The sequence below is a fragment of the Trachemys scripta genome, chromosome 4, assembly GCF_013100865.1.
Source record: "Trachemys scripta elegans isolate TJP31775 chromosome 4, CAS_Tse_1.0, whole genome shotgun sequence".
Classification (NCBI taxonomy): domain Eukaryota; kingdom Metazoa; phylum Chordata; order Testudines; family Emydidae; genus Trachemys; species Trachemys scripta.
Window position 1 is genome coordinate 41,370,708 of NC_048301.1, and position 17,898 is coordinate 41,388,605.

General features: G+C 47.0%; 1 protein-coding gene across 2 annotated transcripts in view; it reads right to left on the minus strand.

Moving 5' to 3' along the window:
- The window catches only part of ESRRB (estrogen related receptor beta), a 162,546-nt gene that overhangs the window by 22,103 nt on the left and 122,545 nt on the right, over window positions 1-17,898 (minus strand). For both annotated transcript variants that reach the window (XM_034768471.1, XM_034768469.1), the window contains exons 4-5: window positions 2,483-2,593; window positions 1,379-1,540 (exon numbers count right to left, since the gene is read on the minus strand). In XM_034768471.1, the coding sequence (XP_034624362.1) occupies window positions 1,379-1,540; window positions 2,483-2,593 (273 nt within the window). The remainder of the gene's footprint in view (window positions 1-1,378; window positions 1,541-2,482; window positions 2,594-17,898) is intronic.

Here is a 17,898-nt window from a genome sequence, read left to right on the forward strand (position 1 = left end):
AACAGTCACTCAGATCAAAGAGGAGCAGCAGCCAAAAAGAGAACAAGGACAAGCTGCAGAAATTAGTCATTGCGTGAGCCAAACGTCCGCCAGGCGAGGACAACTGAGCTGTGGCAGGTACTCCCAAATGATCAGACGGGGTCAAAAATGTTTCATGGAAACATGCTGCATGGCTGAAGCAAGGAACTGATTAATCAAGAAGCGGGATGGGAGAGTGTGAACCTGTGCTGAAGCTGGAGTAACGTGTGCAAGGTTTGGCAGATTAGGTCCAGTAGTTGAGTACAAAAAGTTCCTCTGGGCTGGAGGGAAAGAAGGGAGAGGGGATGAGACTGTTGTATCAGAATATTCATGCTGCATGTCTATCTGAAGCAGTCTTCTGCAATGCAGCAAAGTGAGCCCTGGGGACACCTTCTGAAATCCCTCCCCACTAGCCCCTGCACTTTTGCTATGCAATCAGAACTTCTGTCCAAGATGCCTAGGCATCTCCCCTTGATACTTTATGTTATGGAGCTTGACATAAGGTCAAGCCGTGGACTCAGAATGCAACTCATCCAACAGCAGGAATCACATGGGAGCCCCCAATATCTGAATGAGGGAGATGGCCACTCCTTCAATCCTGGACCTGTTACTACAGTGCTGATATTCTACATGGACTGCTGCTGCTGTGCTGAACAAACAGTATGGAAGTCCTGTGCATGCTCCAGTCAGCTTCCCCTTTGAGGTTGATCACATCACAGTCAAAGTGTTCCCAGCCTCCATCAACACAGGAAACAGGAGCTCAAAGCGGTGCCTTAATCAGTCTCCTGCATGAGTGGGCCTTGCTCTGTGGCTTTGCTCCTTATGGCTAGGAAAGCTTCCCCTTCAGATGGGCAGTGAGCTCCCTATTCTGTGGTGGTGCGACAGCACAGATCCTGCCCACTAGTGGCAATAGAGGAATATGACAACCTACATTTCCATTGGATACAATGTCTAGTTGCCATGGTTATTTACAAGATGGATTCAGACTGTCTTGAGCCAATGCAACATGTCATGCAAAATCACCGAAGCCTAACACTGTACCACCTAATCCCAAAGGCTAATCACCAGAAGTTATTGCTGTACCACCCAGTCACAGTCACTACTGACTGCTGTACAATATCATCTCTAAGGCTACCACATAATCCCAGGACACTATGTGTATATGATAATTAATTTACACAAATTAATCATATACTGTATTGGAACTCAATGCTAATGAGGGCTTCACCATGAGCAGCTTTCTCTTGAAGTAGATTCAACCCAGCAGAGTGCCAAGATAAAGTGATGCTCACAGAGGTAAATCATCACCTCCCCATGTCTTTCACACTAACACCCCCTACCCTAATTTCCCTTTTGTTACCTGGGATGTGCTTTGCCCATCCAATGATCACCACCAGTTCCCTGTCTGCTAAGTCACAGAGGGTTGTCAGTGCTTTGATGTCACTCTCCGGCATGGTGGGGTCAGGCATGGCATAAATCTTCTCTGGCTCTGCCACCAGCAAGTGGGAGACGATCTTAGTCACTGCAAATGTCAAAGGAGAAGTTACTACTGTACCTTTCAGGAGATGGTGTGTATGTAGCAGCTTTCAGACAACACTTAGCAGGATAAACAACTGATAGGAGTTTTCATACCATACGACCTGCAGTTTGGGATCTCAGAAATGTGTTTTGCTCACAGCGGGAGGGAGACTGCCCTGTAGTTAGTATAGTTTTTTCAAACTTCATCGGCTGCATATCCCTTTCCAAATAATATAGTCTACCAGGTACCCCCATCTGAGATAGGGTAATAATAGACCTATGATTAGATTGCCAAGTCTTCCTAACTAAAATGCGTTGTCCGCCATTACAGGACTTTTCTCATGTACCCCCGATGAAAGCCTGCGTACCCCTATGGGTATGTGTACCCCAGTTTGACAACCACTAGTGTAGAGGTTGGAAACTAGAATCTGTGATTCTTCAGTACTGAGCCAACACCTGTAGAAGTCTGACAAAAGCAGGAGCCCACTGTAAGACAGGCTCAGTTATACCAGGTAGATCCCATAGGGATATGACAGGGTGAAAGAAGCCTAAGATAAATGTGATGGACAAACAACTGATGGAATTTTGAGAAGTTCAGAAAACAACTTGGTGACATGGTAGAGCGAGATCAGGGTGTGGGGCTGATTTAGTGGATCTTGGGTGCAGGGAAGACCAGAACATCACTGAAGTTATACACTTAGTCTCTCTCTCCGAGAAAACTCTGGCTGATGATCCATAGAATCCCATCATCAATGGGCCACAGCCTCAGATGACACTCTTCCACCCACACACTACACTTATTGGAAAAATGAATATCTGACAATGGTGGTTTGTAATGGAAACAGAAGGGGACAACCACCACACAACATTATTTGTGCATCCATGGCACCAATAGAAAAAGAAGGTGTGCTGGCCTTAAGGAACACAATAGGAAGCTTGTACATACATGGCTTTTTGGCTGGAGGAGGGATCTGTAAGCTCAGATAAGTACTGCTCTCAGAGTCCAGTCTTCTCTTGTACTTCTGGCGTCCTCCGCGGACTCGATCAAGACGAACCCCTGCGGGCAAGAGAGGAAAGAAACTCATGGTCCCCTAGCAGTATCATAGTGAATTCTGGAATTTCACTGCTACCGCTTTGTAAGAGAGGAGGCCTGGATATTCGTCCTTACCCAGCAGAACTTCCCTGACCAGGCCACCTGGCCTGTCCACTTAATCCAGCACAGCTGTCCCAACAATGCCAGCTGGGCAGCTTCCTGCTCTGACATCACTGGGATAGTTACCTCTTCTGAAAACATTAATGAAGACAAAACCCAGCCCACCTCAACTCTTGAATCATTGTCTGTTTGGCAGATAAATTGAGGGCTTCAGATTTCAGTGCCCTCTGGATGATCATGTTTTTAAAAAGGAAGTCTCAGAAATGTCAATTGAACCTGCGCTTATGAAAAAAACCCTTTAGATTGTTCTTAAAAATGAAAAGTTAAATGTTCTGTGACCTTTCACTGTCTATATTTGAGGAAAGCTGCCCATAACAAATAGATTATGAAATATGAATAGAACCAAGATCTGTCGAGCAAGGCAACCCATAATGAAAGTAGAGCTAAATATAAACAGAAACAAGACGTTGCAACCTCTACCACAGTAAGGCAATGATAAAACTGAACTAGAGAGACCGTGAAGATTTGTAGCAACAACACCTCAAGTACAATGAGTTAAACAGCAAACAAAGCATCAAATACAACACCGAAATCACTATACCTATACAAACAGCAACAGCAGGATCAAGCATCAATACACTCAAGTCTAATACTTATGTAGAAGTGCAGCTGAACTTCTACATCAGTATTAGACTTGAGTGAATAGTGGAAAAATAAGACCATGAATAGTTGTCCAAATTATTAAATAAATTCCTTTCTTGTTGGATTTTTCACACTTGCTGTCTGGTCACCCTATCTAAGCTGGTCACTGATCCAATGAAGAGACCCACTGAACTCACAGAAAGTCAATGGGCCCTGGCTCCCACATCACAGGGGCACCTTGGAAAATTTTACCCCATCTTTCATATTTCCCTTCTCAGCACCGGGGAGCCTGGTTGGACGGCTCCTCCTCTGACATCCCATCAAGTTCCAGGGAGAGAAGAGAAAAAGAAAGCAGCAGAATTTGGAGCCTAGGGAGACCCAGGAAGAATGGTAGACCTGTGTGAGTACAAACCCGGAGTCCTGTATTAGCCAGGAGACCCCAAGACTGGCTTCTATCCTGTGACTTCTCCATTGCGATAAACGTGTTTGGATTTCAAAAGACAGAAACCCCATGAGGCCTCCACCACATGCTAGGCTGAAGTCAGTCAGTGAGAAAATATGCCTCCCCGGGAAGTGTTGAGTCAGCAGCAGAATGGGGAAAAGGCTGTGAAAGTGACAAACATCACAAATATGACTGAGTTGCCTGGCCCAAGCAGGGCTTTCTGAATGAACCACAGCTTCTCATTCCCCCTCACTAGAGGCTCGCAGCTCCTGTTTCTTCTATGTGCTGATGGGCAGATATGATATTAGAGGGTGGAATCACCTATCCGCTTAGTAGAGGAAGCTGGGAACCAATCTGCAATTCCCCAGAGTGCACTCTCTGCACATTTTGATGAAGCAAAAGGAAAAAAAACCCGGGGAGGGAGTCACTTTACTTTTACCAAGGAGACATGCAGACAGGCGCATTGTCCTCAGCATTTGGCTGGTGGAATGGCTGCACAGGTTGCAGAGGTATTAGGGATCCTCAATCAGATTATAGGGACACAAAGGACTTAAGTGCATTAAAAGAGATAAGAGAGAGAGACAAGGAGATTTACTCTCCATCCCTCCTTCCCTGGCTGAGTGGATACAGACCTGTTCCTCCAAGGACTTTGGCTTGTTAATTTTGAACGAGACTGTATTTTCCTCCTGTTCCCCATCCAGTGTGACACTCCTTGAGGCAAATGCTTTAAATAAGGTCACAACCATTGTTCTGCCTCAGCAGCAGCAGTATTAGCCTTAAAGAGACAGTGCATGGACTGACCCACATGAGAAACATCTCATCCATTTTCCAATTGCTAATCCGAGCCATTTGTAGGTGTGACAAGCAACTAAATGCATTTCAATCCATTTGTTACGTGTCTTATTATTGATCCTGGGTATAGCGTGCAAGATACTTGAGAGGTAAGTAACAAGAGAAGTACTCTGCCCCGAAGAGCTTACAGTCTAAACAGTCCCATACAGACACAGAAAGGGAGCTCAGCTGATAACAAGCACACTTACTTTTCTCTTGCACTTTTCACTTCCCTGGGTTTTGTTACTTTTCCGTTTGGTTTGTTTGTTGTCTGATTTTGTTATTGCCTCTTACGAGGAAGCGGGGTGGGACGAAGAAGGGCGTTAAAATGGGTTTCCAAGAGAGATGTGGAAGTGTGGTGGGTGGGGTGAGAGAAGCAGTGCCAGACCCGGAGCAGCACAGAGAGGTGGTATCAAGTCCAAAGCAGGATGAGTGCGGCTAGAGAGGCAGTGCCAGGCCCAGAGCAGCACGGGAGAAGGCAGATGAGATAAGAATGGGAGAAGAAGACAAATTGTGAGCGTGAGTAGAACAAGGCGGGTAAAGGGAGCAAAGAGATGAGATGAGAGGCACACACGAGCCAGGACACTAGGCTGTGCAGGGCCTGGAAACATACAGATGGATGTCAATCCGAAATCACATGGTTAAATACTCTGCTTAACTCCTTTGAGGTTGAATTGGAGGGTGTGACACATGGTATGAAAATACTTCGTGGGAGGTAGCCAAGCCTTTAGTGGACACACCTATGCATGATTTGCTGCCTTCAACCTATCCCAGGATGGGAGCAATGGAAACTTCTTACCCTCCAGCTGCTGTATGTCTTTCCAACTCATTTCACACATGGGCCACCACAGTCCAGTTCCCAGCAGGACAGATCACAAAATCACCACCACTACCTGGCACTCACTGGCCCCCACATTGGCAGCTTCAGCAGAGAGGCACAGACAGAGACTGAATTCCTTCCTCACACCTAGAGGGAGTCCCTCCACATTAGGCATGGGAAAGCCAGCTTTTTCTATTCCAGTTTTAGGGCAGGGGCTCCTTCTGACATGGACACTTTCGGGGCTGAAAATGTAAACAATCCCACAGATCTACTTGTGCTGTAACAAAGGGAGTGACACATTCCAGTCCTGTCACCTCTGAGCGGAACATCTGCGTTAGCCCTGACACGTATACGAGACTCCCTTCTGACCAGTGTCTGCCATGTTTGTCTGGCTCTCTTTGATTTGAGGTGTATGTTATTAGTTCCCCTGCCTGCCCTATCCCAAAGGGGGTCCCAAGACGAAGGAAGATGGAGGACCTGGACTTGTGTGTTTGCCTGGTCCTTTTCAACCCATCATTCTGCCCTGGTTAGGGCTGTCAGTTTTCTAACCGTCCTGTTGGTGCCACTCGTGTTCCAGGAGCTCATGTGAAGGGGTCTGTGCCAGTGCCAAGCCTCTGCAGTGTAAGAGCCAATCTGCTGATCTGTTCAAGCTCCCTGTAATTCTCTGCTGTGCCCCCTCAGAGAGACATCTGCCTGACGAGTTCGGGATCAGATGTCCCCTCGCTGACTTGATAACATCAGGCTTTGGGGTTTTTTTTTCTTAATGGAAGTAAAATAATTCCAGCGTTTTTTTTAAAAGCTGGACCCACGCCTAGTCTGTCGGAAGTAAAAATAGCCGAGTGTGCAGAGGCAGCAGCACAGGAAATCAGGTTTAGTTTCTCTTTTATATTCTGAGGACTAAAAATACTCTTAAAAGCTCTGTGAAGCTGAGCCCTGGCCAGTGGGAAATGCAGCCTAGGCCCAATATCAGCTGTCACGTCGAATTACTAGCCTCACATCACTTTCTATAGAGTCCTATCACATGCTCCTGAACAGACAGTAACAGAGGGATCTATCCCAGCCCGAAGGGCTCACAGCAGAGTTTTGCCAAGTGGCTCTGATGGGATGATTGGTACCCAGACTGAAAAGAACATAATTAAATGGAGCACTAAGAGGAATGCATAGGCCAGGGAGTGATGTTGTAGTGTTCACACCACCAGCATGGCTGTTCCCTGGACACAGAGGCCAGAACCTGCTTTCACAGGCTAACTGGAATCAGGTACAACTTCTACTCCAGTGCACCACTACCACTGGTATTCGTACAATGCCATAGCTGTGTGCTACACTCTGCAGGAAGATAAGGGAGAGGTCCCTGTCTCGAGCAGCTTGCAGTCTAAATTAGACAGATCGCCAGAAACAAATGATCCCAGACAATGGAAGCTGCAGGGAATGTAGTCTGGCAGTGGTAGGCTGAAGGGAAGGGGAAGAGCTCTCGGGGAAGTATTATTCCCAAGACATAATGCTGTGATTTTTCTTCTACCATTTGCTGTGTTTTGCCTTTAACCACAGGGGAAAGTGACTGGGATGTGTCGAGGTGCAGAGCGCTGACAGTAGGAAAATGGCGAAGAAGGATATTATAATTAGACTTGACACAACGGTAAAAAAAATGTGCTGCCAAGAAAAACCCTTCATTGGCCCATGGGGAGGTGGATGGGATGGGATCTAACAAGGCTCTGCTAGCTCTGTCCTCTATGATTCTAAGGCTCCAGGTGTAGAAGGCACCATGGAAAAAAGTTATAGACATTGATACACACTATGGCTAGCTTCTTAGCTGTATTAGGGCAACTTTGCACAGCTGCCTTACCCAGTCCCTGGAGGATCTACCTACTGTATGGCTGGTACAGCCCTTCCCATCAATGATTCCCTGCTGGCATGGCCTCTTTGGGGCCAAAGGCAGCTAGCATAGCCTAGAGCAGCTTTCAGACTGCGGAGGGACACCTGGCTGTTGCAAATCAGCAAAGACTGGGGTGGTCTAGGACCATCTTTGCACCCCTACCTGGCAGGTTTGCATCTCCCAGACCACAAACCAGCCTCTGACCTTATCTGTTGATTAGCTGAGTGGCATATGCAATGAGATCTCAAAGGAATTTTCGACATATATTTCGATTCAACAAACTTCCTCTCCTGCCCTGTTTGCACCCTCTTCCTCACACAATCACGTGGCAACAAATAAATAAATAAAAAATCAAACCATCTCTTCCCCACCAACCACCCATGAAACAAAAATACGACAAACAGTCCGAGCTCTAAATGATTGTCTCATTGAGCAGTTTACCTCTGCCCCTGGCTTCTGTCATCTCCCCTCTGTACCTCTCCCCATACAGGCTGTTGCCATTTCTTGTTATGCTATCAATCTAATGTAGGGTGAAATCCTGCCTTCACTGGCAAGAGCCATGCTGAAATGTGCCTGGTGCAGGGGTACCAGCCAAGTATCTGCTCCAAGAGCCATAGCATTGGCAGATCAGGGCAGGTACCAGCCACACTGCAGGGTGGGTTGTATTTCACTGTTCCTCTGAATACGTCAGTTGTGTCACCTGCCAGCTGGGTAGGAATTCTCTGCTGCCACTCAGGTGTGCTGGGGAAAGGCTGCCTGGACTCAGGGAGGTTGCACCAGCATAACAGAGCTCATTTTGGCTCCCTGTATTTATTGGTCACCAGCCACCAAAATCAAGTTAGAGGCAGGTTGGTAAGTGAAAGTTTCCTTTGTAAAGTAATACAGAGTGACTAGACTGCACTGACTATGACAGGACACTGCAGGCAGTGAAGGGTCTTGGAGGGTGAGCTTGGCCCAGTCCCATCATGCTGAAAGAGCAGTTGGTTCCCTACAATAGTCTTCTTTCCATGTTTTTGTTCAAATGTCAATAATAGCACTCTGTGTGGTGCACGTTTAGGCCAAATGCTGCACCGCTTAGGGCAGCAATACATGAAAAGATGCACAGGTACAATCGATATCACATGCCTAGGAGCAACACCACATGACAGTGTCGCCTCCTAGGCTTGCAGTACATGACATAAGCACATAATCTGCTGTACATCATTGCCCTGGGGCATGCAGTATCAAGTATAACCAAGCACCTTGCGGTGTCATCTTACACCTTACACTGATGCCAGTTTCGGCTGTATATTTGTCAGCTTCTCACCCAGACATCTCTGTGGCTTATTCCTCGCTGCCCTTTATGCATGCTCTCTCTCTCTCTCTCTCTCTCTCTCTCTCTGTATATATATATATTGAGTGTGTGTGTGAATATATCCATGTCTATACAATCTGTATTTGGTTGCAACCCTCTCCCCTCCACCCTTTGTATGGCATCTGCATTCTTCGATTGTAAGCACATCGGGTCAGGGAATCTTTCCAGGTTTTTCATAGCACCTAGTACAACAGAGCCCTGATCATGGCTGGACCCTCTGTGTGCTACTGTGCTATAAACGCTAATCATAAAGTGTATGGTTCTGCTAGATAATGCATGCCTCGGGGCAACACCACGGAGGAAAGCAATGCATGCCTCAAGCGAGGAGGTAATAGCACACAGCTCAGGTATATTGGGAGGAATGACACTAAAGATCAAGGATAATTTTTTCAGCAGGGTCCAAATGATTTAGGAGCCTAAGTCCCATTTTCAAAAGTGACTTTGGCCCAGATCCTTAAAGTACTTAGTGATTGCTCCACTCAGCATTGCACTGCCTAACCTCTAGGTGGAATTTTCAGCCCTGAGCTAGGTGCCCAGGCTCCCCATACAATTCCTGGGGAGATTTAGGTGCCTAAGGAAGGGCTTTTCAGAAGTCAGCCACCTGAGTGGGGGGCTGCCTAAGCTAGCCAGGAGTAAAATGCCAAGGAGAGCGGGTGGGGAAAAGAGAGAAGTTTAGGCTCCTAAGTGGCTGAGCTGATGTGCCTAGCTGATAGGCCTCCTGCCTCTTGGGATCCTCAGCTGCAAGCCCCCCTCCTGAAGGTAAGTACCTACACCAAGTCAGCAGCTTAGGTACCCCATACCCTACCAGCTGAAAATATCTCTCGCTTTCTCTCTCGCTTGCTCACACTCAATACCTTTCTGGTGCGCGCCCTACATTTGCCTGTACCCCCAGCTGCCCCTGGCCTGTCTCTGGCCCTCCTGGTGTGGTGGCTGGCAGGTGACAGGTGTTAGGCATGCTCTGTACATGCCCATGGGATCAGACCCTGCTGGCAAGATAGGCATTCCCCTGAGTTTGAGAATCTAGGTATGGGGCCACTGGGGCTTTGGCTTGAGCTAAGGCTCCAAGCAGCTCATTAGCCACTGGGATGGATTTGGCATTTAGGCAAATGTTGACTGGTGGAAACTTAGGTGCCTGGGGACTCAGACGGGTTTGGCAGCAGCTTTGAAAATGTCAGTGGCAGCTAATGGCGGACTTAGGCACCCGAGTACCTTTAAGGATCTGGGCCTTAGGCTGCTGAGTGTCTGTCACCTTTGAAAATGGAACCTAGTAGGCACTTCTGAAAATTTTACCCAAGTGCCTTTAACTGGCTCAGAAGAGCAGCTATCTAGCATAATTCCACCCCTGCTTGGAGCGCAGTCTTGCTTGCATAAAAGGGTTTTAGTTGGCTAACAGCATGTAGCTATATGGGTCTGGACATCTCTGCAGAGCTGGGACCTTCACCAGCATGTCAGATGTCTCCTTTCCCAATGTCCATTTTGTGGAAGTACTGAATAGAATCCTGATGTGGGAAGAGCAGATGGAGGGGGGGGGAATGGAAGTCAGATCTATTAAGCTCTCCAAAGGCCCCTAAAATAAATGCCATTTGCGGAGTGCCTGGTGCAGACATGAAGCTCTTTTTCTGAAACAAGAGCTATATGCCACTAATGGAAGCAGGACACCAGGTTTGCTGGTGCAGTGGTCCAGTTCACTATGGCAGCAGACTAGATACCAAACTAGACAGCTCAATGATCCACACAGAGTGGGGGAAACCAGACCAGGTAACTTAATAATCTGTTCAAGTATGCCAAAAGGCAGGAGATTGGACTAGCTAGGCCAATAGTCTGATCTGTTATGGCAGGAAGCTGACATACCAGACTAGATGGACCAATGGTGTGGCTCCAGTATATAAAATCTAAATTCCTTCAATGGTAGGTAGTCAGGGTGTGGGTGACACAGACATCAAAGTGTTACTGGCCAGGGCTCCTGCTCTAAAGGGCATGGAGTTTGTTTGTTTTTAAGCACAGGGGTATTTTAGAGAAAGAAAAATTGTTTTTCAGTCTCTTTCTTCATTTGGATGCTTAGAAAAGTGATATTTCTGGCACGGGCTAGAGGCAGAATACTCTATAAATACAAAACCATTAAATCCCATGCAGCAGCAACCTGATCGGGACTGCCTTTTAATTTCCTGACATGAGCTGGCCACTAACCCAATTACCCAGAATTCCCAGAGGAGTCCTCATCCTTCCCAGGAAGCACCGAGACAGCCCAAGCATACTGCATGGATTCCAGCTGAGCTTTCACTGAAATCAAATATCATTTAGGAAACACATGGTCTGAAAACAAGGATGGGAGCAGGAGGTGGAGGAGGGAGGTTTCTGGAAACACTTTGCTCTACTGAGATGCTGAAACTTAAACAGAAAAGAGACACCCCAGATTTGGTTACTCTGCTGAAAGCGAGCTCTACTGTTTATCCAGCTTTCTGGGGCTTTGTGCAGGATGAACCCAGGGTTATTAAATGGAAGTGGATTGAGATCATTGATGCCTGCCATCTCCTCTTCAGTTACAGGACCACCATATTCTGTTCACATCATGAGAGATGTGGGTTGGCCACGGGTGAGAACTGAGTTCATTTCTGTTACAAACACTGGGGGGGCACCTGCCATTCCATGCAGCTGGTTGGGACGGGACCAGCAAAATGGAGGCTAAACCTGAGTAAAGTGCCATTGTCTACAGGACTTCACAGCTCACAGACTGGGTTCACAGAAAGGTGATCAGGTTGCAAGGGACAGTTGTTTGGGGTGAGAGATGAGTTTGATTTCCCTATCTGTGGAATCTCAGGTCTTCTCATCACTAGAAGTGAACAGTGACCACTTCCCAAATACACTGACATGCAGAGGCTTGGAGAGCAAAAAGATCGAGTTGGTATGAGGTTGGAAGGTCCTAGGACTGAGACCATTCCCATGGCAGTTGGAAATGTGTTGGGAAGATACACAGTTAACAGAAAGGATAGTTGGGTCAATTCTGTGGTCATTGTTTTCTTCCCATTCCTATTTTATTTCATTACCTGGCCCCACAATGGTGGTACTCAGGTACTCTGGTGATGAGTGCACAAGAAAGAGATTAGATTAGGCAGATAGGAGTCCAAGAGCTTGTGAGATCTGCAATAGAAAGAATTTGGACACACTGTTGAATTTTAACATTTTCTGTCATGTCCTTTGGAAATGCACGAGTGTGACAAGCAGCAAAAGGTAGCAAAGGAAAGGCTCATTCTGGAATCTCAATACCTGGGATTTCTGTACCATGGAAGTTCCAGTTCTTGGGAGAATGGAATCTGTAGAGAGGAAAATAAATCATATCCCATTTCTGCCAAGTCAAAGTGTCTTGTGGGAGTCTCTTATTGTTGATGAGAGTCCCTCTTCTGCTCCTGAAGGCCCAGCCTCTTCTTTCCTCTATGAAAAGAACCTTCTTTGCATTCGTCGGTCTCACCACATCCCATCTCACAGAGAAACACAAGTTGCACAGTCATTGGGGGAGTCCTCAGAATCCTGATACTTTCCTGCACCAATAGCATTGCAAGAAGAACACTTCCCTTCCCAGACATTCTAAGTATGGAGAATCTTTACAGAGCAACAGTTCTTGCCCTAGGATGGAAGTTCCCATTCCTGCCTTTATTACTCTAGTTCTTATGGGTAAAATGCTGGAAAATCTGGGAGACTAAAGTTGTTGTCTGCTTTATGCAACAGCTGAACACTCCTTTGCCTGAGGGGGAAGTTTCCCTCATACTATACCTGCCAGGTGAGACAGCATACAGGTTCCTGCAGTGGCCATGGAGTCACCAGATCAGAAGGGGCATCTGACAAACCTCATCCTAGTACCAATCTGCAATTCCCCAGAGTACCAGGTTTAGTTTGAACAGATTTCAGATCCTTTTATGGAATCATTTTTCCTGAACTAGCAGCTTCAGAAACTGCCCCTCCTGAGTAACTTACTCTCAGTCCTTTACAAGCTGCGTTTTTAGCAAATTTGAGGCTGGCAAAATGTGTGTAATTAACATCTGCTGAGAGCAAAGCGCCTCTGTTTATCCACAGAATAATGGGTACAGCATGAGCAGTTTAGTGCTAATCCCCACCCGTGGTCTTCCGGGACCATCTCTAGAGTGAGAGGGGCTCCTGGCTCCATAGCTCAATCAATATTTGGCTTCTTTGCTGAGAGTGCCAGTGTAAGAGCCAGTTAGTACCAACTGTAATGACAGTTTTTACCAGTCCCCGAGGAACTGGATGGAGGCCACTAGCTTATTTCAAAGACTTGCTCCCCATCCTTACAGCGAGTGGGGACTCAAAAGAGATGAGTCTCAGCACACTGCTTTCAGGGAGCAGGAGATGGCTAAGTCTTAGCAACATAACACACATTCTTACTGCTTCAGTTGAGAAAGAAAACAGCAAGAATGCAGGATGTGCTCTCCATGGCCAGCCGGCCAGCCAGCAAAGCATGGCAGGATTATTAGAGGGCTGTGCACTTTTGGTGACCCCTCCTTTTTCCCCCACCCCACCCATGTGCTTTGTGAGGGGATCTGGCACTCCTGACTTCAGAGCATTTTTCCCTTCTGAGTTGCTCTGGCTCCTATTAGATGTGTGAAATGCTGCTGCAGAAATGCAGTGGAGCTAAAAGCGGCATCGAGGGAGCAGGCACTGAAAGGACGGAGCCTTTGGAAGATTAAACAGTTTCTCTTTCAAAGCAAAAAGTGACTGACTGGGCTGAGCCTTGGTAGCCTGCCAGGAGTGTGCCAAGCTGCAATGGGAATAAGAGGCACCAACACAAAACTGTGAGCAGTGGCAGCCACCTGCTGTTTATGCAAGGATTCCCTGCGGGGAAAGGTCTCAGCAGGATATCACAAAGGGCTGAATGCCCACACAAGGAGGAAGGAAAGGCTTGTGTCAGAGAACTCCTAGGGCCAGTCTGCTCAAAAAGCTGCCGTGAGCTCGCCTAGTGTGGGGCTGGAGGGTGTCCTTGTTGTGCCCTCAATACTTCTGGCAACATCTAGCGCCTCTCCTTCTTCGCTTTGCTCACTTGTCTGTGGTTGAGGCTTCCAGTGATCCCAGCAAACAGGCTTCCTCCCACTCCCTTTCCCCTCAACAAGGGATTTTCCCAGGGGGAACTTAACATCCAGCTGCTTCTCACTGGCCATACATCATCCCCCTTCCCATGTCTCATAGCTGCTCACGCTATTTATGTTTAAACAAAGGATTGGCACCCTCTTCTCCTGTTGGCTCCTTCAGGGAAAACTGACACCACAGTCATTTCCATACCCTATGAGGTAACAAACATAGGATTATGACCTCAGTGCAGTATCAGAAAGATGGAGAAGTTGGGCTGGGAGATCTTATCCAATCAGCTTCCATCTGGAACCAATCCCCCTTTCTCTGAACCCATTTACATGAACATTGTCTGAAATTACATCCCTCTCCTCCACTTTTAGACAAAGAAACTGTGAGCATGACTGAAAAACTATTAGAAAAGAGAAACACAACAGCTGACTGAGGGATGAGTAGCAAAGGCTTATTCTCCCCATAGCTGATAAGGCACAGACAGGGATTAGAAGAGTCACATCTGCAGCACTCCAGAGATCCACAAATCCATGATCAGAAGGTAGCAAAGTATAAGCACTTAGGGCAAGACTGTGCTGTAACCACTGCCTGTGTTGGAGTGGGATAAGGAGGAGCTACATTCCAGCGATTGTGTGTCTGAGACAGACAATGCTGGTGGGGGCGCACAGTCCTGAACATCCCCCTTCTTTTGCAAGCAGCAGCATATGCTCTCCCTTTACAGGCCCAGTTCCACTGCCCTGTGCGTGGGGTACACCGGAATCTGTACCAGTTTGCTCTAGATTCCCCAGTCTTTGCACAGTAGGAACACATGGACCAGGATTGTGCCCGGCCCTGCACAGGGGTGCAGGATGGAGATGGTGAACGGTTCTCAACCACTGTCACCTGAAGTCATTCAGGTAGGGACACCGAACAGTACGGCACAAGTAGCACAGATTTCCCAGGTTACATGCCTTTCTCTAGAGGCACCAGCTCTGGCAGTTAGGTAGAATTTCAGGTCCACGCAGCCTTGGCTTCTCTACTGAGACTGACAACAAGAGGGCCAATTAGTACTAACTGGGGTAAGCTCCAGATGGAAAGAGAGTGAGATTCACAGGCAAGAAAGCCATAAAAAGCAGATGCTTTAGGTATAGGAGCCAGATGTGCTCTGCACAGAGAGCTTTCTGCACCATGTTCTGCACAGGTTGTATTCTCCCTAGCAAGTCTCCCATGCTCTGCCGCATCACGCTGGGAGAACTTGAGATGTCAAAGCTCCGGTGCCTGTGCAACTCCCTGGTTGCAGCCCATTGATCAAGGCTCTCTTAAAGAAAGTGGCCTGGGGATATCTGAGAAACCTATTGATCTCTCACTCGACTCCCTTCCTGCCTGTTTCTCATTCACTTTCTGCCATAACAAACCCACACTGCTGTGTTCATCCCAGGGATAGTCTTGCTGTGTCTTAAAGGGGCACAGTCATAGCAATGCATCCTACTGGATCATTCCATCTTCACCTGATGCAGGGGGGAGCATGTGTACTCCTGCTCATGCCCACACATACCAACTGTGGTCTGAGCCTGCTCCAGTGCAAATCATGCCATGGATCCCAACAGAAGCAGACTCAGAATTATTACCAGCTTTCTTCATGTCACCTCTACCTATTGTCCCCAGACATCCCCGCTGGCTTAACCCAAGTGCTGAGCAGGCAGGAAGGTATAAATATGTAATACAATTAATTAAAAATAATACTTTCCCCCTCTATAGAACCTGCTGCTCAAAGATCTCAAAGCACCTGAACTAAATATTAACCAATGCAGTCTCCCACCTCTCCAGTGAGGATGGTCAGTGTCTTTACACTGAACCAAATAATAGGCCCACGGCCATTGGAGACTAGAACCAGGGTCCTGACTCCCTGGCCTTTTGCTTTAACCATTAGACTATCTGCAGTCTCTAGTGCCCACCTCGTTTCCTGGCAGCGGGGGGGGAGGGGGAAATGTGTTAACAATCTTTTGAAAGGGGTAAATACCAAGAAGAGAGAGGGGGCATTACTTGGTGTGATATAAGGGAGTGGGGAGAACTAGGAATAATTAGATGAAATCATTAAAAGGAAGGAAACAGTGTGAGTATCCAGATACACTTCTTCACAGTGAGCTCTTCAAGAAATCAGAGCAATCTCTCCAGGGAAACCCTGCTACTTGGGACTTGAAAAACTAGACTGGACAAAGCACTAGAAAATGTACAGAAGGAAACAATCCTGCACTGGCTGGGAGATGGAGTGGATGATCTAATAGAATCACGGAAATCAGAGATCGGAAAGACCAATGAACCTTTTATAATCTAAATCCTCTGTCAATTCTGCATTTTTGAGCAGAAAGTCAAACAATTATGGATTTCCTCTTTCCAGAAACTCCTGACTCTGTGGAGGTCACGTACCATAAAACCATTTTTCTCTCTTTTTGGATTTTGCTTTTAAAAATGTGTATTGATTGAATTCTATATAATAATACATTGTATTTCCACAGGACTTTACGTAAGTTAACTAATCAATCCACAGAATCCCCCTGCAAACCAGGTCAGTATGATCCTTATTTTACAGATGGGGAAACTGAAGAACTGAGTGGAAAAGCATGCCTTAACTCTCCCAGCAAGTCTGTGTCAAAACCAGGAGTAGAAACCAGGAATCCTGGATACCAGATCTGTTTTCAGATCACTCAACCAGTTGCCTCCTCCCTGGTGTAGATTATTATATGCACATATATTATAATACAGTTGAGCTACCTTTATATTACATATCTAAAATATTACAGGTCCAGTCATAGATCCACTGATGTCAGTAGCAAAACTCCCATTGATTTTCATGATGCAGTGCCAGTCCCTATAAGAACAACAGTAAGGAACTCTGCCACTAAAGCTATTCGGTAGTATAAGACACGACAGCAAATAAGTGTCAATAACATGAAATAGCACAAGAGGATACTTCATTCTCTGCAATACTGAATGCAGAGGACCAGGTATCAAGGGGGTCAACCCCTACCCCAAAAGTAGGTGCATCCCTCTTAGAAACAGACTGATGTATCCTTCAGACTGCATCACTTTCTAAGGCAAGGCCATGGAGCGTCAGACAGTACATTGGTCACACCCTCACAAAGTCAGTCACTGGAGAGCTATGGTAGGAAGACATCTAGCCCCAGACATTACACATCCATCAAAGAACAGGCAAGGGTTTAAAATCTAATCTACATTCTTAACAGCACTGGCTGCCATCAGCCTGTCTCCCAAGAGATGAGCAGCAGCACCCTACAACAAAGCAACACACCCTCCTGGCAAGAGCTTACAATTCATCACTGGCTCATAAGATGGTGTGGCTGGAAGTGAGCAGTGTGAAGTGCTGGCATCCTTGGCTCAAGCATGCTGGACCTGCACAGACGACTGCTGGCTGTTGTTCACTGGGGATAGGCTGAAGCCGCTGTGCTTTGTCAGGTACAGCAATGCAGAGAGTTACAAGCAGTGCCTCTCCTCCCTTCCTCTCCCAGAGGGAACTTGGGGAAATGAAGCTTTAAAGTCAATCCATAAGAATGTGTTTAATTGCCACTGAATTCCCAGTGGCTCACCTTGAACAGACAAGGATGAGGGGAAAGCGCACCACAAGAAAGAAGCCAAGTGCTGCTTAGAGAACACTGCGCAGATCAATAGGCTGAGAGAGGAGAGACAGGCTGAGCACGTGGGGGAGAGGGACCCACCTGCTCAGGGACAAAGGTCTCTTCCCCACCACTTTCTTAAAGCCTCCCCTCAGGATGGAATAGCTGTCAGACCCTCCCTGCACTCTGTGACAGGTCTTCATGCCAACTGCACCCTCTCCTACAAACAACCCAACCTGTTCATTATTAACAGCAATAATTCCTTCTTCCCTCTAGTTGTACAAGTATTAGTACAGTTACTCAGCCGAGTCACCGGAGGAGGGAGGGCTATGCCCCCATCTGGGGTTCCTTTAGAAAGGGGAACGTACACTATCATGGGTCAGGTTCTCACTGATTGTCAGATTTGCAGCTCCATACAAAATATAACATAAGGACCCTGCCCTTTGGAGACCGAGGCCTGGTCTACACTGGGGCGGGGGTGGGTGGTGGTGGGGGGTGTTGATCTAAGTTACGTACTTAGATCTACTTACCAGGGTGGGTCTTCACAATGG